The sequence below is a fragment of the Acomys minous genome (assembly GCF_964271855.1).
Source record: "Acomys minous genome assembly, chromosome: 15".
Taxonomy (NCBI): Eukaryota; Metazoa; Chordata; class Mammalia; order Rodentia; family Muridae; genus Acomys; species Acomys minous.
Window position 1 is genome coordinate 102,030,985 of NC_140497.1, and position 20,151 is coordinate 102,051,135.

The 20,151-nt window shown below is 52.5% G+C and overlaps 1 protein-coding gene across 2 annotated transcripts in view; it reads left to right on the top strand.

Moving 5' to 3' along the window:
- NCAN (neurocan) overlaps nt 1-19,753 on the top strand; it is a 32,623-nt gene extending 12,870 nt beyond the window's left edge. For both annotated transcript variants that reach the window (XM_084759048.1, XM_084759047.1), the window contains 8 exons: nt 794-1,993; nt 4,977-5,093; nt 6,747-6,860; nt 7,973-8,131; nt 9,394-9,476; nt 12,697-12,841; nt 13,431-13,613; nt 16,225-19,753. In XM_084759048.1, the coding sequence (XP_084615174.1) occupies nt 794-1,993; nt 4,977-5,093; nt 6,747-6,860; nt 7,973-8,131; nt 9,394-9,476; nt 12,697-12,841; nt 13,431-13,613; nt 16,225-16,355 (2,132 nt within the window). In that variant the 3' untranslated portion in view covers nt 16,356-19,753. The remainder of the gene's footprint in view (nt 1-793; nt 1,994-4,976; nt 5,094-6,746; nt 6,861-7,972; nt 8,132-9,393; nt 9,477-12,696; nt 12,842-13,430; nt 13,614-16,224) is intronic.
- The last annotated feature ends 398 nt before the right edge of the window (nt 19,754-20,151 follow it).

Sequence of the window (20,151 nt, forward strand, 5' to 3'; positions counted from 1 at the left end):
GGGTTTCTCTGTGTAGCCTTGGCTGTCCTGCATTCACTTTGTAGACCAGGCTGGCCTTGAACTCACAGCGATCCTCCTGCCTCTGCCTCCCAGGTGCTGGGATAAAAGGTGTGTGCCACGACGCTCAGCTCATCTTAGTTTTTGAGACATGGTTTCTCACTAAACCTGGTGCTCACTCTGGCTACTCTCCCCGCTCCCTGTTTAAGCCCTGGGCTGCTGCGCCCAGCTTTTGTGTGAGTGTGAGGATCTGAATGCAGATATTTATGCTTTCACAGCAAACACTCCATGCCAGGCCCTGTGCTTTGTGTTTTGAGACAGAGTCTCACTCTACACCTGAAGCTGGCCTGGAACTCATAGCAATCCTCCTGCTTCAGTCTCCCAAGCACTAAGGTGACAGGTGTGTGCTGACATACATGTCTATGTTCCTGGTGCCCATGGAGGGTGTTGGGTCCCCTGGAACAGGAGTTACAGGCTCTGCGAGGTAGTGAGGATCGAACCTGGGTCTCCTGCAAGAGCAGCAAGTGCTCTTTACCACTGAGCCATCTTTCCAGCTCCAACACACTTGGCTTTTATTGCTTGTTTGTTGGAGGGGGTGTTAAGACAGCTTCTTGTGTGTCCCAGGCTGGCCTCTAACTTCCATGTATGTATCCAAGGATGACTTTGAACTCCAGATACTTCCTGACTGCATGGATACCAGGCTTGTCCGGCCGCACGTGACTGAAGAATCCCAAATGTAGGATCGTAGGCATGTGCCGCCAGGCCCTGCTAACCACAGTTTATTTTGATGTCACAGGTTCTCCTGGCAACAGGAGTCCCCCAGAGTCCCTGAAGTGGCCCCAGTCTTGGGTCTCCCCCAGCATTCCAAGCACCGACAGTACCCCTGGCATGGAACACGGGGCAGCCGAGGCCCTCAGCACCAAATCAACCGTCCACCACGTGCCCTGGTCATCCTCGGAGCCCGCTGCTCCTCCCTCCAGTCCCTCCGAGGCCCTAAGTGCTGTCTCCCACGAGGCACCCCGTGACGACAGCTCCCCAGACTTCCCCATTGTGGCCATGCTTCGTGCCCCCAAACTGTGGCTTGTGCCACACTCCACACTCATCCCCAGTGTCACCCCCGTTCCGCCCTCCCCAGCTTCTCCCCTCCCCTCCTGGGGCCTGGAAGAAGAAGATGGTGACGTCACCACTGCCAGGCCTGTCAGCCTTGAACCCCCATCTCAGACCACTATGGCTACCCCAGTCGAAGCCAGCCACGGATCTGCTGCTGCAGATTCTAGAGAGATTGGGGAGATCAGCCCCATCCAGGCTACAAAGCACCCCAGCTCTGGCCCATGGGTGTCCTTGCACTCCAGTAATGTGACAATGAATCATACCCCCTCTGGTGCTGGCATCCCAGGGACTGAGTCTGGGGCTTTAGACTTACCAGGGACTCCCACATCTGGCACTGTGGACAAGGTGCTGGCCACCTGGCTACCGCTGCCCAGCCAAGGACTGGACACTGGCTCCCAGTCCACATCCTTGGGAGGCCATGGAGTCACCGTGAGTGTGGAACCTACAGTGGCTTTGGAGGGAGACACCACTGAGGGCCCTATGGAGGCCACCATGGAGCTGGTCCCCAGCGTTGCTGATGCCACTTGGGGGTCTGAACCCAAAAGTTCCATTTCTAGCACCCATGTGGCTGTGACCAGGCCTGCTGCTCAGACCACGCCCACACTGACCTCTGCAAGCTCCCAAAGCCACCCAGAGCCAGAGGGTCAGATGGTGACCCAGGGGTCACCGGGACCTCTCAGCAGTCTGCCTTCGCATCCCTGGTCATCCCTGGCCTCCAGCATGGACGAAGTGGCCTCGGTTTCCTCAGGGGAGCCCACAGGGCTGTGGGAAGCCCCCAGCACCCTGATACCTGTGTCCCTGGGCTTGGATGAATCAGACCTGAATGTTGTGGCTGGGAGTCCAGGCTTGGAGGGCTTCTGGGAAGAGGTGGCCAGTGGGCAGGAGGGTAAGTTCTAGATTCTCCATCTGTCCTAGTGTGGCTGGGATGTGGGTCCTGGTGGCTGGGGGTTCCTTGAGCAGAGGAAATGCCCTAGGAGGGCTAGGATTTTCTAAAAAGAATGATGCTGGAGGTCAGAGGTCAGAGGTTAGGAGGCACGTTACATTGGCCTTCCTGTGTTGTGTTGTGTTGTGTTGTGTTGCTGTTTGGAAAGGGTTTCTCTGTGTCGCCTTGGCTGTCCTGGAACTTGCTCTGTTGACAAGGCTGACCTTGAACTCACAGAGAATCACCTGCCTGTAGCTCCTGACTGCTGGGTTTAAAAGCATACAGCACTTTGGCTGGCTACATTGGGCACATCCTACACTCTGTGCATGTGGTCATTGGCCAAACCATGGGCCACATGAGGCGTCCAGGGATTGGATTTGGGGAAGTTCTGTTTCAGATGTGCAAATCACTTTGAGAGAGACAGTGTGATGCAGGGGGCTAGCCTTAAATGATTTTGTTGTCTAAGGAGACAGCTGGATCTGGTTGCATCCCAGGCAGGGAAGGATGGACAGACAGATGGACGGACAGGACATAGTTGAAGGAGTATGTAGGATGAACAGGAACCAGCCCTGGACTGGCCTGGTCATGGAGACGGCAGGGGCCGGAGCTGTGGGTGGGAGCAGGCTCAGTGGTCCCTGTGTAACCCAGGACGGCCTTAATCTGGTGGCAATCCTCCTGCCTCAGCCTTCTGAATGCTGGAATAATATGTGTGTATCATCAGGCCTGGTGTCTTTTTAAAATTATTACTATATATACAGTGCTCTGTCTGCATGTACACCTGCAGGCCAGGATATAAGATCACATTGTAGATGGTTATGAGCCACCGTGTGGTTGCTGGGAATTGAACTCAGGACCTCTGGAGAGGCAGTCAGTGCCCCTAACCTCTGAGCCATCTCTCCAGCCCTCATGCCTGGTGTCTTAGTCACTGTTATATTCCTGTGAAGAGACACCATGACCAAAAAACTCATATAAAAGAAACATTTAACTGGGGCTGCTTACAGTGTCTGTGGTTTAATCCACTGTCATCACAGCAGGAAGCATGCAGCAAGCGTGCCGGAGCAGTAGCTGAACGCACAGCCTGATATACACACAGAGGAGAGAGAGAGCTGGGCCTGTCAGGGGCTCTGTAAAACCTCACCGGGCGCACCTCCAGGACCACACTTCCTCCCACAAGGCCACACCTACTAATCCTTCTAATTCTTTCAAAGGGTTCCACAGCCCCAGTCACTAAACAGTTAAATATGGGAGCCTGTGGGGGCCATTCTTATTCAAACCACCACACCTGACTTTTTTTTTAATGCATTGATTCATTTGTATTTACTTACGTGCATGCAGGTGCACATATGAACACATGCATGTACAGTCCATAGGAGCCTATCCTCAGACACTGTCCACCTTGGTTTTTGTTTGGTTGTTTGGTTGGTTTTGGGTTTGGTTGGTTTTTGTTTTTGTTTTGTTTGTTTGTTTTTTGAGACAGCGTTTCTCTGTTTAGCCTTGACTGTCCTAGAGCTCACTCTGTAGCCCAGGCTAGCCCAGAGATCTCACCAACCCCTCTGCCTCAGTCTCCTGAGTGCCAGGTTGGCTCAACTTTGTAACGTCTCACGGGACAACTTCTTGGTATGGTTCTCGATTACTCGTGGGGAGACCGAGGCAAAGGGACATCTGAGCACTTCCTGCAGCGTGGCTGGATGGACATAGGACAGAACAACAAACAAACAAACAAAAGACAGAGCTTGTGAGTCAGGCTTGGTGCATGCCTGTCATCCCAGCTCTGGAGAGGTAAAGGCTGGGGGTCAGAGATCAAAGTCAGCCTCAGCTAAGCAGTGAGTTCAAGGACAGCGCGGGCTACATGAGACTGTAGAGGGGAGGGAAAGAGGGAAGGAATGGAGGGAAGAGGGGAAGAGGGAGCCGGAAAGGAGGGAATAAACAGGAAGAAAGGAGGAGAGGGGGAGGAAGAGGAGCCTCTGTCTTGGCCCGTAAGACGCTGAGTGCAGGATGTGTGGTGCACATGACGGTGGCCTAGACTGTCAGAGGAGGCCCTGAGGAGGTGGATCCACCAAAGTACCGACATCTGGAGGAGAAACAGGAGGATCTGCAGCCAGGGCTCTGGGTGGGGGACCCTGGGTGACAGAAGGTGGCTGTGGTTGGGAGGAGTGACGAGACACCCACAGCACAAATGCTAATAAAGCCAAAAATACCCCAGCTTGGCTGAGTCAGTGCCAGCCGTGGGCAGGTGTCGTGGCGGGGCCACCCGGTGGCTGTCAGGCGTTGCGTGTCACCCTCTGCCCCAGACATGCTTGCACAGGCATATCACACAGACCTGGACCCCGCTGCCTCAGCCAGCCGCCCCCACTGTTCAGTGAGCCAGTGATGACTGTGTGCCTGCTGTGTTCTGCGCCTGGAAAGCTGACATTCCACAGCTACATTGTCTGAGTGGTCAGACTGACATGTGGCTCATAGGGCTGCATGCTTCGTCTCATTTTAATTAATTTAAGAGTGAATGAGGTGTGTGGCTGCCATATGGAATGTCACTGTTCTCGGGAGAGATAGAGACAAAAAAAAAACCCCACTAAGTACAGACAGGAGCCTGGCATGTCTACTGAGAAGCCTCAGTGGGTAAAGGTGCTTGCTGCTAAGCCTGAGGACTGGAGTTCAAGCCCCAAGACCCACATGGTGGCAGAGAGAATTAACTCCTGCGACTTGTCTTATGGTCCCTGTGTAAGCCAGGCTAGTAGTAACGGCCTGGGAGGGGACTTTACCGTGCGCAGGGTGGAGCTGCTGTAGTGCGGTGCTCGGAAGCCGTAAGGCCTTCGTCACAAAGCACATGAGCCAGTGTTCACTGGGGGGAGGTGACAGAGGGGGCTGCACAGACACGGACCGAGTTCTGAATTCCATGGAAAACGAAATGGTGGCCCGTTCATCCTCACACTGCCTGTCCATCCCACAGACCCTACAGACCCCTGCGAGAACAACCCTTGCCTGCACGGGGGCACCTGTCGCACCAATGGCACCATGTATGGCTGCAGCTGTGATCAGGGCTTTGCCGGGGAGAATTGTGAAATTGGTGAGTGTCCCAGCCCAGACTACTGTGCTGTCCCCCGTGAGTCTGGGTCAAAGAACTGAAATTAGCTGAGCCCAGATCAAATAGATGAGCCGCTGTGTCCCGAAGGTTGTAGCTCGGGAGAGCATTAGGAGTTAGGAGGGGACAACCAAAGGATCAGATGCTTCCCAGCTTGCAAAGGGCTCTGGGACAATAGCCTCATCCAGGTGGATAGCAGTGTGGGTACCACTCACATTGCTAGATGTGAGATTCCAACACTAAATATAAATGGTGTAAATAAAAATAAATAAATCTAGTTTGGGCTCATTAAATTCCGGTTGCAGAGGATCCAATGCCTTCTTCTGGCCTCTGCAGGCAATGCACACAAGTAGTGCAACAGACACACAAGCAAACAAAGCGTAGCCACTACGGAGGTGCTGGGAATTAAACCTGGGTTCTCTGGAAGAGCAATCAGTGTTCTTAACCTCTGGGCCATCTCTCAGGCCCCTATGGTGTAATTTCTTCATCATTATGCATCCTTCCTTGACTTCATAACCACACTAGGAATTATAGAGCCCTGACTAAAATTAGAAATGCGGGCCAGGGGAGGTGGCTCAGGCCTTTAATCCCAGCACTCAGGAGGCAGAGGCATGTACTTCTTTTCATAGAGAGTTCCAGAACAGCCAGGGCTACACATAGAAAAATCCTTCCTCAAAACCAAAACAAAACAAACATATACAGCCAGGAGTGGTGGGCCACGCCTTTAACCAAGATAGCATAAAGAAACCCTGTCTCGAAAAACCACAAAATAAATAAACAAATAAACAAAATAAACAAACATGTACACAAAATAAATAAATATCTTTAAAAATATTGTGTTTTAAAAACCCAAGTGAGGGGATGGAGAGATGGCTCAGTGGTTAAGAGCACTGCCTGCTCTTCCGAAGGACCCGGATTCAATTCCTAGCACCCACATGGCAGCTCACAGCTGTCTGTAACTCCAAGATCTGACACCCTCACGCCAATGCACACAGGTTAAAGTTAAATAAAATATTTAAAAAAAATAAGCCAGGAGTGGTGGCGCACACCTTTAATCCTAGCACTCGGGAGGCAGAGGCAGGTGGATCGCTGTGAGTTCAAGGCCAGCCTGGACTACAAAGTGAGTCCAGGATAGTCAAGGCTACACAGAGAAACTCTGTCTCAAAAAACAAATAATAATAATAAAATAAAATAAAAAATAAAAACCCAAGTGAGTAAAAACTGAGTAACAACACCCAAGATTGACCTTTGGCTTCCCATAGATGAACCCATGTGCACACACATACACAGAGTTGGGGGGAGGGCAAAGGAGTTGACTGAGTTGCCTGGTTCTGTTTACAAACACTGCCTGTAGGGTTGTGGGGCCCTTGCGAGTATGCAAAGGAACCGTCTTTTGGGCTGTGGCAGCCCTGAATGCCAGAGTCCCACACTTCTGTCTGGTGATGTGTGCTGTCATTCATGCTCATTAGAGCTCATTATTTGAGGCCCCTCCTCGGGGCTGCAGAGCCATCCTGCCGTCCCCATGGGTATCCAGGGGGATGATTAAAAGGATTTTGATCCATTTTTCTGCCTGTGGGTTGGGATCTGAGTGGAGGCTGACCTCTGACCTCTGACCTCTGACCACCTTATGTCTCCCAGACATCGACGACTGCTTGTGCAGCCCTTGTGAGAACGGAGGCACCTGCATTGACGAGGTGAATGGTTTCGTCTGCCTCTGTCTGCCCAGCTATGGCGGCAGCCTGTGTGAGAAGGGTGAGTCCAGACACATGTGGAAGTCTCCCCTGGGTGGGGCTCAGTCCCACGGGGTGTAAGTCAGTTTTATTATTTAATTTGTATGCTTATTGTTTGTATAATTTATTTAGTTTTATGTGCATTGGTGTGAGGGTATTTAGATGGACCGGAGTTACAGACAGTTGTGAGCTGCCATGTGGGCGCTGGGATTTGAACCTGGGTCCTTTGGAAGAGCAGACAGTGCTCTTAATCCCTGAGCCATCTCTGCAGCCCTTATTTATTTATTATTATTTTTCTTTTTTGGATTCTCAAAACAGGCTCTCTCTGTGTAGCTTTGACTGTCCTGGATTCACTTTTATAGACCAGGGTGGCCTCGAACTCACAGTGATACGCCTGCTTCTGCCTCCCAAGTACTAGGATTAAAGGCGTGCGCCACCATTGCCTGGCTGCAGCCCTTATTTTGTGTAATTACTTTTTTTTTGTTTGTTTGGTTTTTTTTTGTTTTTTTGAGACAGGGTCTCTTTGTGTAGCCTTGGCTGTCCTGGACTCACTTTGTAGACCAGCCTGGCCTTGAACTGGCATCAATCCTCCTGCCTCTGCCTCCCAAGTGCTGGGATTAAAGGTGTGTGCCACCATGCCTGGCTTAATTACATTTCAAAAACATGTATGTTGTGTATGTGCATGGGGGTATTGAGCGTGTCACGGCACATGTGTGCAGATCAGGGGAAAACTTTCAGGACTCAATTTTCTCCTTTCCTGTCTAGTCAGCTGCTCAGGCTTGGTGGCTATCACCCTTACCTACCGAGCTATCTTGCTGGCCCTATTTTATTATTTTTTAAAAATTTAAAACATTCTGCCCGGCGTGGTGGCGCACGCCTTTATTCCCAGCACTCAGGGGGCAGAGGCAGGTGGATAACTGAGTTCAAGGCCAGCCTGGTTTACAAAGCGAGTCCAGAACAGCCAAGGCTACACAGAGAAACCCTGTCTCGAAAAACCAAAAAAAAAAATTTTTTTTTAACTAATTAATTTATTTTATGTGTATGGGTGTTGCGGCTGAATGTATGTCTGGGCACCATGTGTGCTGCAGCCTGGGAGGTAAGCAGCCCCCCTCACGCTTCTCTCCCACCTCCCAGACACGGAAGGTTGCGACCGTGGCTGGCACAAATTCCAGGGCCACTGCTACCGGTACTTTGCCCATCGGCGGGCCTGGGAGGACGCAGAGAGAGACTGCCGGCGCCGGGCTGGACACCTGACAAGTATCCACTCACCAGAGGAGCACAAGTTTATTAACGGTAGGGGCAGAGCGGAGGGCTGGGGTGCAGCTTGTCCTCTGACAGACGTGCGACCCAGGAGTCCTGGAGATAGCCCCTCCCGCGTGGCTCACACGTCTGCGGAGCCCTGTGTCAGCTCACTGCTGCTCCCCAGATACACGCTGCAGACATGTTGTCTTCCCAGCTCCTCGTCAGGCCCTGCGAGCGAGGACGAGAGGCAAATGTGTCAACAGGAAGTGACACTCACAAGGGGCCAAGGAGTTTGGCCATCAGACAGGCCTAAGTGGGCAGATAGTATGTGACCTGCTGCTTGGGTTATTTCCATACTTATTGTATTTTTCCACATTATTTTTCATCACTAGAAGAACCTACGGATAAAACAGAGCCCAGGATGGGACTTGGGAGGCCTCTGGGCCTCTACAGAGTGACATAGTTGGAGGTGACATTCATCACTTTAGTCATGCTTGCTTGCTTTCTGAGACAGGGTTTCTCTGTGTGGCCCTGGCTGTCCTAGACTCACTTTGTAGACCAGGCTGGCCTCGAACTCACAGAGATCCGCCTGCCTCTACCTCCCTGAGTACTAGGGTTACAGGCGTGCGCGATCACACGTTTCTTCACGTGGCACTGCCCCTGTGGTCCTGCCCTTATTCGTTGTGTGGGTCACTGTGTCAACCCCATCTCACCGTCCATGGTCTGACCTGGCATCTGGCTCCTCACTGCTGGGTCCTCCTGGGAGCCCCCATCCCCCACCACACCTTCCCAGAACCACCTGACAGGGCCTCTGGCTGTTCTCTCCTTTGCCACATTTGTCTTCTCTGGCTGCTCGATTCCCTTTTCCTCACATCTGTACCCACAGCCAGACAGGGCCTCCCTCGCCACGCCACGCAAGCCCTGGTTCCGGCAACACTCCATAGCCTGCCTCCAGGCTCGGGAGAGTGGAGTGCGGCCTTCCTTTCCAGAGCGCCCTGGACCAGTGCAAACTGTGTGTGGCTGAGGGTGCGGCTCCCTGTCCCCCATCCTTCCCACTCAGCCCCCAACTTCTGGTCCTTTCTCTGCCATCCCCTCATGCTCAGTCTCCTGACTCCCAGGCCCATGCTTACTGCCCCGCCCGGCCTTACTCGCCGTGTCCACCCTCCCGGCAAGCTGCACCCTGTGCTAGTCTCGCCAGCCTCAGACTTGCCCCTCCCCCAGGCCCCTCTAGGCTGGGAAAGAGGCCGCTGGGCATCACCTCTCCCCTGACCCTGGGGCAGGAACACACTCCCACAAGCCCCTTCTCGCCACAGGGTTTGGACACGAGAATTCCTGGATCGGGCTGAATGACAGGACGGTGGAGAGGGACTTCCAGTGGACAGACAACACGGGACTGGTGAGTGGCAGGTCCCTGTCCTTAGGGCTGCTGAGCCCATGGCAGTCGCTGGTGTACGCCAGTCGTCCTCAGAAGCTCTTGGGTGTGCCTTCGCAGAAGAGACCCACCTAGGATCCCCCTCCCCGCCCGCCCCCCCATCTAGTGAAGGGGCTGCGGGCGTGGCTCAGGGGTGGCGCTCCTGCCTAGGATCCCCCAGTGAGGGGCTGTGGGTGTGCCTCAGGGGTGGCGCTCCTGCCTAGGATCTCCCAGTGAGGGGCTGTGGGTGTGGCTCAGGGGTGGCGCTCCTGCCTAGGATCCCCCAGTGAGGGGCTGTGGGTGTGCCTCAGGGGTGGTGCTCCTGCCTAGGATCTCCCAGTGAGGGGCTGTGGGTGTGGCTCAGGGGTGGCGCTCCTGCCTAGAATCCCCCAGTGAGGGGCTGCGGGCGTGGCTCAGCCTGGCTTACTTGAGGTTTTGAGTTCCATCCCAACACTGTAAAATATAAAGAAACACAGACCACTGAAGTAATGCTGTTATTGTGGTGCTTGCTTGACATCTTAGTACTTGAGGGGCCAAGGCAGGAAGATCACCTCAAGTCTGAGATTTATTCTGTGCTACAAAGTGCTTTGTAGACCAGTCATTGTTATGCAGTGAGACCCTGTCTCAAACAAATCAGTAAGCTGGGGGCTGGACAGATGGCTCAGAGGTTAAGAGCAATGACTGCCCTTCCAGAGGTCCTGAGTTCAACTCACAGCAACCACATGGTGGTTCACAACCATCTATAATGTGATCTGATGCCCTCTTCTGGCCTGCAGATATACATGCAGGCAGAGCACTGTATGCATGATAATAATTTAAAAATCTTTTTGTTTGTTTGTTTGTTTTGTTTTTTCGAGACAGGGTCTCTCTGTGTTAGCCTAGGCTGTCCTGGACTCACTTTGTAGACCAGGCTGGCCTCGAACGCACAGCGATCCGCCCGCCTCTGCCTCCCGAGTGCTGGGATTAAAGGCGTGCGCCACCACGCACGGCTATAATTTAAAAATCTTATTTTTAATTAGTAAGCTGCCGGGCGGTGGTGGTGCACGCCTTTAACCCCAGCACTTGGGAGGCAGAGGCAGGCAGATTGCTGTGAGTTCGAAGCCAGCCTGGTCTACAAAGTGAGTCCAGGACAGTCAAGGCTACACAGAGAACCCTGTCTTGAAAAACCAAAATTAAAAAATTAAAAAATATATATCGGTAAGATAAACAACAGGCTAAAGTCTGCACAGGAGCCAGGCGTGGTGGCACATGCTTTAATTCCAGAGCTTGGGAGGCAGAGGCAGATGGACCGCGGTAAGTCAAGGCCAGTCTGGTCTTCAAAGTGAGTCTAGACCTGCCTTGGCTATTAGACAGAGAAACCGTGTCTCGAAAACCAAAAACAAACAAACAAACAAACAACAACAACAAACAAGGCAGCACAGGAAGCCTACAGGAGAGCCATGGGGTGGAGGTGGGGCCATGGGGTGGGTAGGGTCATGGGGCGGGGAGAGGGGGTGGAGCCACGGCGTGGGGGTGGGGCCAGCCACGAGTGGGTGTTGGGGAATAGGCGGTTTGTACTGGGGGTTGGGCAGGCAGAATGAGGAATTATTTTTTCCTGGGTTGGTGTAGAATTTTGGTTTGTCGTGATGAAAATTTTCTGGAAATAGATACAGTGGTGGTGGTTATACAACGCTAAGAATGGGAGTAGCGCCAAGCACCAGGGCTTTTCAGTTCTGTCCATGCGGGCTGGCGAGCGTAGAGTTTGATCCCTGGGGACCCATATGGTGCGAGAAAAGAACGCATTTACAAAGGTGCGTGCATATGCGTGTCCCCCTCGGAAATAGTTTTTGAGACAAGAGTCTCAGTGTGTAGCCCTGGCTAGCCTGGAACCCACTGTGCAGACCAGGCTGGTCTGTCTCCGCCTCCTGAGGGCTGGAATTTAAAGTGTGTGACTCAAATGAATAAATTTTTTTGTAAAATTTTATTTACTTGTTTATTTAAATGTGTAGGGGTATTTTGCCAGCATGTATGTCTGTACACTATGGACATGCAGTGCCCTCGGAGGCCAGGAAAGAGTGTCAGATCCCGTGCAACTGGAGTTACAGAAAGTTGTGAGCCACTGTATGGGTGCTAAGAGTCACACTCAGGGGGCTGGAGAGGTGGCTCAGCGGTTAAGAGCATTGCCTGCTCTTCCAGGGGTCCTGAGTTCAATTCCCAGCAACCACATGGTGGCTCACAGCCATCTATAACGGGATCTGATCATACTGTATTCATAATAAATAAATCTTCATAAAAAAAAAAAAGAGTCAAACTCAGATCCTCTGAAAGAACAACCCGTGCTCAACTGCTGAGCCATCTCTCCTGCCCAAATCTTCTTTGGTTTGTTTGTTTGTTTTTTGTTTTGTTTTGTTTTTCGAGACAGAGTTTCTCTGTGTAGCCTTGGCTGTCCTGGACTCGCTTTGGAGACCAGGCTGGCCTTGAACTCACAGCGATCTGCCTGCCTCTGCCTCCCGAGTGCTGGGATTGAAGGCGTGCGCCATCACACCCGTGGTCTACAAAGTGAGTCCAGGACAACCGAGGCTACACAGAGAGACCCTGTCTCGAAAAACAAAACAACAACAACAAATGTAATAATATCTTTAAAGGCAAGACTACCACAATTTGTAAGGTACCCATCCCTCTTGCTGCCCACCATCCCGTGCCGCTGAGCCTTTGCCCGCATTGTTCCCTGTGCTTGGAACTCTGTTCCCTGCCGGGGGGGGGGGGGGGGGGGGGAGGGGGGGTGTGGGGGGTGTGGGGGGTGGGGGCTTGGGGGAGCTCTGCTTTCCTGCTTCCTGTGCCTCCTCAGGGAAGCCCTCCTGAACTTCCAAGCTGATGTCAGCATTTGCTCAACTGTTCACCCCTGCTGATAAGCGTGGGAAGCTGGCGAGGTGGGGGTGGGGGAAGTAGTAAAAGAGGGGGCAGGAAGGAGAACAGAGGAGATGGCGTGGCCCCCCAGCTGGCGAAGGGGTGCTCTGCTGATGGTCGGTGCCTATTGTAGAGAACGGAGCACTGGTCCTCCCCTTGGAGGGGGTCTGGCCACAGGAATCACACAGGAAGTGCCCCAGACTGGACTCACAGCGCGGCCCCAGAGTGACCCCAGCTCGCGCTCTCTCTCTCTCTCTCTCTCTCTCTCTCTCTCTCTCTCTCTCTCTCTCTCTCTCTCTCTCTCTCTCTCTTCCCCAAGCAATATGAGAACTGGAGGGAGAAACAGCCGGATAACTTCTTCGCGGGCGGGGAGGACTGTGTGGTGACGGTGGCACACGAGAACGGGCGTTGGAACGATGTCCCCTGCAACTACAACCTCCCTTACGTCTGCAAGAAGGGCACAGGTACCGCCCTCCCCCTCCCTCCTGTCCGTCCAGACACTTGTAGTCGGTTTTCTGTCACTTGGCCATTTCCCCGATTAGCGTCTTGCGGTTCGTGGTTTACTTCTAAAAAGCCTTGCCGTAGGAAGGGATCGTCTGCATGGATTCTGCCCCGTTTTTCTTTGGCGCTTCAATTTGTTCTTGTACCTTGTGCCCTAGGGAGTGGGGCGCGTCCAGAAGGTCCCACCCCTCCCCCTCCCCCCAGGAGCTTAGGTAAAAGGCAAGAGATGTGGGCTGGAGCGATGGCTCAGTGGTTAAGGGCACTGTCCAGAGGTTCTGTAGTTCAATTCCCAGCAACCACATGGTAGCTCACAACCGTCTACGATGAGATCTGGTGCCCTCTTCTGGCCTGCAGGCCTAATGCAGGCAGAGCATTGTATACATAATAAATAAATAAATCTTTTTAAAAAAAAAAAAAAAAAGGCAAGAGATGGGCACCGTCATGTGTAGTGAGCCCGGAGCTGTGCCGAGGGAGGGACCATCCAACAAGACGTGTCACTGGTGTACCCTCCCCCTTAGCCACTTCCTTAACCAGAGACCTTTCTGTCTCCAGTGCTCTGTGGTCCCCCTCCAGCAGTGGAGAATGCCTCCCTCGTCGGTGTGCGCAAAGCCAAGTACAATGTCCATGCCACTGTGCGATACCAGTGTGACGAAGGCTTCTCCCAGCACCACGTGGCCACTATCCGCTGCCGGACCAATGGGAAATGGGACCGGCCCCAGATCGTCTGCACCAAACGTAAGTGCCCAATAATCCGGCCCCAACGAGCTTCCAGCTTCTTGTAGGTCCTGACTGTAATGCCCCATCTCCACTCAGTGTGTGGCCTCTGTAACCCCAGTAACCTGGAGGCCGAGGCAGGAAGGTTACAAGTTCGAGGACAGCCTGAGACCTACAGGAGGAAAAGCTAAGCTGAGGATGTGACTTGGTTAGCTGAGTGCTTGTAGCTCAGTTGGTGGGGTGCTTGTAGTTCGGTTGCTGCAGCCAGGGCATCTATTTCCTTCTTTCTTTCTTTCTTTTTTAAGATTTATTTATTTATTATGTATGCAATGTTGCGTCTGTATGTACAGCTGCAGGCCAGTAGAGGGCACCAGATCTCATTATAGACAGTTGTGAGCCCCCATGTGGGTGCTGGGAATTGAACTCAGGACCTCTGGAAGAGCAGACAGTGCCCCTAACCCTCTGAGCCATCTCTCCAGCCCCCAGGGCATCTGTTTCTAGCATGTGTGGTGACACCTATCATCCTAGCACTCAGGAGGTGGAGGCAGGAGGATCAATGGTTCAAGATCATCCTCTGCTACATGGTGAGTTTGGGGCCAGCCTGGACTCCATGAGGCCCTGTCTCAAAAGAGTCTTCCTGGTAACAGACCAATAAGCAAAACATTACCAGCCCACCTTCTGCTCTTGTTTCTATGTTTATGAGACAGGATCTCATGTAGCCCAGGCTGGCCTCAAAGTTGGGACGGATGTGTCACTAAGGCTTGCTTCCCAGCCTCGCAGTGCTGGGGTGACAGCGGCACACACCCAGCTGGTAGGGGTTGGCCCCATTCCCAGCTGCCCTGAGCCTGGTGCAAAGGTGCTGCAGATCCCAGGCTAGCCTGGGCTACTGAGGAAGACTCACACCACCCACAGATGTGGCTTTTGGGTAAACTGAGACACATTTCCAGCCCCTGCCTGTAAGGAACCAAACTGAAGCCATTTTGAATAAAACTTCCATTTTGAGTAGGGGGCCAAATAAAGTTTAAGTTCCCAAGACCTCCCTGGGTAACTGACATCGTGCTTGGCAGAGAGAGACATGTATGTGGGCAACTGACATCATGGTTGGCAAGTTAAGACATGAATGCTAGGCAAATCGCCCCACCACAGTGGAATAATCCAACCAATGGGATAGGATAAATGTACCACAAAGAGGTGTTCATAAGGAAGGCCCCTATCCCTAAACCCTGATTGGTGGGAAAAATATAACTGTGACTTGGCACACAAGTTTGTGGATTTTAGGCTTAAAAATTCTATAACGCTCTGGCTGGGAGTGGGGGAGGGATGGGTGCAGGTCAGCTCCCGAGTCTGATCTGCTGTCTTTATTGATCAGTAGCGGCCTGAGTACAATACATTTTTATCATCTTTTTTAAAAAACATTTATTTATTTTATGTATATGAGTACACTGTCTTCATGCACACCCGAAGTGGGCATCAGATCACATTACAGATGGTTGTGAGCCACCCTGTGGTTGCTGGGAATTGAACTCAGGACCTCTGGAAGAGCAGCCAGTGCTCTTAACCCCTGAGCCATCTCTCATCTCCTTAAATACTTATTAAGATGAACGTTTGAGGCTGGAGAGATGGCTCAGAGGTTAAGAGCACTGCCTGCTCTTCCAGAGGTCCTAAGTTCAACTCCCAGCAGCCACATGGTGGCTCACAACCATCTATAATGTGACCTGATGACCTCTTCTGGCCTGCAGGTATACATGTAGGCAGAGCACTGTATCTGTAAGAATAAATAAATAAACCTTTTAAAAAAGAAGAGATGAACGTTTGAAGACGCAGTCAGTCCCCAGAATCTGTGCTGTCGTTGCTGACTGGTCAGTTTTTGTTGCCTACTTCAAATAAAGATCTTGTTTTGCTGGATTCTTGTGCCTGCTTGGACTGTTTTGGTTTTTGGACTCTTACATGCCAAGCTAGGTATTGGTTTGGTATGGTTTGGTTTGGTTCTTTAGGGGTTTTGTTTTGTTTTATTTTTTAAAAAGATTTATTTATGTATTTATTATGTATACAGAGCTCTGCCTGCATGTATGCATACAGGCCAGAAGAGGGCGCCAGATCTCATTGTAGATGGTCGTGAGCCACCATGGAGTTGCTGGGAATTGAACTCAGGACCTTTGGGAGAGTAGGCAGTGCTCTTAACCCCTGAGCCATCTCTCCAGCCCCAGGAGGTTTTGTTTTGTTTTGTTTTTGTTTCTGTTTTGAGACAAGGTCTCACCGTGCAGCTCCTGCTAGCCTTGAGGCTCAGGGTTCCTCCTGCCTCTGCCTCCCAAGGTCACCATCCCTGGCCTGCCCAGCGTTCGCGTTCCCCCCCCCCCCCCGCGTTCCCCCCCCGCGTTTCCCCCCCCTCCCGCGTTCCCCCCCCCCCGCGTTCCCCCCCCGCGTTCCCCCCGTGTCCCCCCCCCGCGTTTCCCCCCCCTCCCGCGTTCCCCCCCCCGCGTTCCCCCCCCCGCGTTCCCCCCCCGCGTTCCCCCCCCCCGCGTTTCCCCCCCCCGCGTTTCCCCCCCCCTTCCCATTCCCCTGAGGAGGACAGCCACAGCCCGCTACCCCACCACCCATCTTCACCCCTTTCCTGTCTCTCCCACCCCTGCAGCCAGGCGCTCACATCGGATGCGTAGACACCACCACCATCAGCACCGACATCACAAACCGCACAAGGAGCACAGGAAACACAAGCGACACCCAGCTGAGGACTGGGGGAAGGACGAAGCCGATCTCTGCTGAAGAGCCAGGCTAAGCAAGCACAGGCTCCCGCACCTCCTCACCTCCTCCTGGGGAGCCAGAACCCAGACAGCCACAAGAGAGAGAGAGAGAGAGGGTGGGGGACACCCCTGAGCCCCACACCCTTGCGGTCCTCTGTACAAAGCTCAGATCGCCCCCTCCTTCCCTACTGATGTCCTCCTGGCACGGGTGGCCAGGCCTCAGAGGCCGCTCTGGTCTGGTGAGCCTCTAGGATCAACTCCCAGTCATGGGAAAGAGAGTCCAAAAACCTGCTTACTACGTGTCCACAAGAGGCAACGGTGCGTTCTGGGGGAGTGGCTTTCACACCAGAGATTCAGGCTTAGTAAACAGTGGACCATCCTGAATCTGGGGTGAAGTTTTAGCATTTGCTAGTGGAGGCCCAGCCATGCAAACACAAACTGCTCTGTCTTCACAGGCCCCCAAGGATGGTCTTCCATCTCTCTGGCTCTTTTTTTTTTTTTAATCTTTCTTTCTTCTTCCTCTTCCCCCACCCTCCTCACCCCACCCCACCCCATAGACTAGGCTGGCCTTGAACTCACTGTTGTAGCTAAGGATGATCCTTCTGCCTCTGCATCACCACACCTGCCTGGTTCATCTGGTGCTGGACATGGTACCCAGGGCCTTGTGAGTACTAGGCAAGTGCCCTCTCTACTAACTAAGCCCTGGTCTTTGGTCTTGGTGCATAAATCTAGTGTGGAACTCTCGTGTACTGAACTTTAGTGATGTTTCTTAGAGCCGCTGGCCTCCTTGGCTTCCGAAGGGAGGTGACTTGGAGCAATATGGGGTGGGCAGGGGCTGACTCCCCCCAGGCCTAGTGCAGTGCTGACATGCATGGTGGTTCTGTTTTAGGGATGTTTTTGTCTGGAGACAGGGCCTCACTGCAGCCCTGGCTTGCCTGGAACGTATCAACCTGCCAGCCTCTGTCTCCCGAATGCTGAGGTTACTATGCTCAATCCTCTTTTGTTATATTGACAGAGGTTCTCACTCTATAGCCCAGGCTGCGTTTCAGCCCCCAGCAATCGGCCTGAGTGCTGGGATGACAGGCATGCACCATGAGGGGTGGCAATGCCGTGGATTTGTGATGACAAACCTCTCCTGCCCATGTGTGTAGAAATGAGCAGACAGTGGATGCCACCGCCTCATCCCTCCCCTCCATCTCTCAGGGAGACAGACAACCTCCTGCCTGGACCAAGACGGTGCCACAGTTTCTATCCCAGAGCCTGTCTTTTCTAAACCTTTTCAGCAGACCTCAGTAGACAGACCCCTGCCTCAGGTCCCACCCTGTCCAGCCCATTCCTGGCCCCACTTCCTGCCTGGCCATCTGGTGATGCTTACAACTTGAAAGGGACCCCTCTTCACGGTCCTATTGTAGAGAGAGACAAGCAGTCTTAGAAAAAAAAAAGACATGTGTCTTTTTAGTTTTACATTTGAAAAAATGTGATAGAATCCACCTTTTTCTCCCGTCTTCCCATCTGCACCAGAAAAGACCCCCCAACCAGGGATGGGGTCCTGCACTCAGAAGGTCAGAGATTTGTCTCCCGAGCTGCCGTCCTCTTCAGCCTCTCCACTCTGGGTGGAATCCGTGAATTTCTGTTAAACACACAGTGCACAGAGCACAGCCCTGGAACCCATGTTTTAAAAAAGCAAAGCCAAGTAGGTGGCAAGAACCCACAATCGCAGCGAGAGAGGATGTGGGGATGGGAACATTCGTGAGCCAGCTAGCCTGGAGGATGCCACATGACAGAAACACGTGGAAGGCCAGAGCCAGCTCCTAAAAGTTACCATCTGACCACCACATGTGTCCTGCAGCACAGGCGATCCCCTCAGGCACAGCCCACCCCCACCCATGTATACCCCCCAAACATACTTGCATAAGCACAAAATAAATAATTTAAAAATTAAAAAAACTGTGGGAGCTGGTGGGGCGCGGCAGGTCAGCTCAGGTGTGAGTGCTTAGCCAGACCTGTGCAGGTCCTGGGCTCCACGTCCAGCTCTTCCTAAGCAAATGTATGGCTTACCTAAGGGATCAGTATAGACAGAACAGTGTTTACTGAGCCTGCTTCCCTGACAGGAGGTAATGAAAGCCTGGGGCCATTACTGAGTAGAAGCCACCCCCAGCCTTGTGAAAAGGCCCCCCCAACCCCCCGCCCCCAGTCCTCTCTGAAGTCCAGGTGGCCTATAGTTTCCCATTTTACACTTGGTGATAAGAGAAAGACAAAGTTACAGAGGTACAGTGCTAGAGGAAGGATTTTGTTCTGTGCTTTGTAATCACCTACGGTTGTTCATTTTGTGTTTTAGACAGGGCCTCTTGTATCCCAGGATGGCCTTGAATTCATTGTGTAACTGACGATAACCTTAAACTCCTGATCCTTCTGCCTCGGTTTCCTCTGAGTGCTGGAATGACAGGTGTGCACCACTATAACTGGTGTCTACAGTGCTGAATAGAACCCAGAGCTTTGTGCACACTAGGTAGCTGTTCTACACCTGAGCTCCAAGCACTCTGTCAACTGAGCTCCAAGCACTCTGTCAACTGAGCTCCAAGCACTCTACCAACTGAGCCACAGCACCCTACCAGCTGAGTTCCAAGCACTCTACCAACTGAGCTCCAAGCACTCTGCCAACTGAGCTCCAAGCACTCTACCAACAGCTCCAAGCACTCTACCAACTGAGCTCCAAGCACTCTACCAACAGCTCCAAGCACTCTACCAACTGAGCTCCAAGCACTCCACCAACTGAGCTACAAATACCACCAACTCAGCTCCATTCCCAAACCCTGGTCTTGATTTGTGCTCTAAACTTTGCTTTATGTATGAAGAACAAATTTGAAACCTCTTACTTGCTGCGCGCATGCGCACACACACACACACACACACACACACACACACACACACACACACACGCAGGCATGGGAAATGATTGAGAGGAGCAAACTGGACCCTGATCCCTAATGGTCCCTGCTGCAGACAGCACCGTCAATCCAGCCTCTGGCTGTGGTTGGGGACACAGCTGTCTTCTTAGTAACCTTTTGTGGTTCAGAAGGAACCACAGCAATGCCCTGAGCTTGAAGGCTGGAGGGGGCGTGGCCTGCTGGGCGTAGCCGGCTGGGAGCTCAGTGGCTGCTCCCCAGCCCTACCTGCTCTTTGAAAGGAAGGGCTCTGGGCTCTTCTGGAGTGGTGGCCCCCATCTTCAGCTCTTCATCTCCACGGTGTGTGTGTGTGTGTGTGTGTGTGTGTGTGTGTGTGTGTGTGTGTACACAGCTACAGGTTCTTGCTGAATTTTTTTTTCTGGGAGCTCCGATGTTCCGTGGATCTGTGGTATCTGACACTGTGGACGTTAATGTACTTCTTGGACATTTTAATAAAAATTTTTTAACAGTTCAACTTGCTTGTTGCCTCCTGAGACTGTCCTCTGACCCATTCATTTGCTTGCCTGGATTCACTGAGAACCTGTGTTTCTTCGAAGAGATGACTCATGTAGCCCAGGCTGGCCCAGAATTCTGTGTATATCTGAGGGTGATCTTGAACTCCCGATCTTTTCCTTTTGTTTTGTCTTGGTTTTTGAAGACAGGGTTTCTCTATGTAGACCAGGCTGCCCTCAAACTCAGAGATCTGTATACCTCTGTCTGCTCAGTGCTGGGACTAAAGGCATGAGCTGCCGGGTTTGGTGTATGAGGTTCTGGGAACTCTGAATGCTAGGAGCACAATGCTAACTGGGGTACAGACATGGCACTACTTGAGTCACAGGCACAGCCCCTGAGCATCATCAGGAGCCGTATACT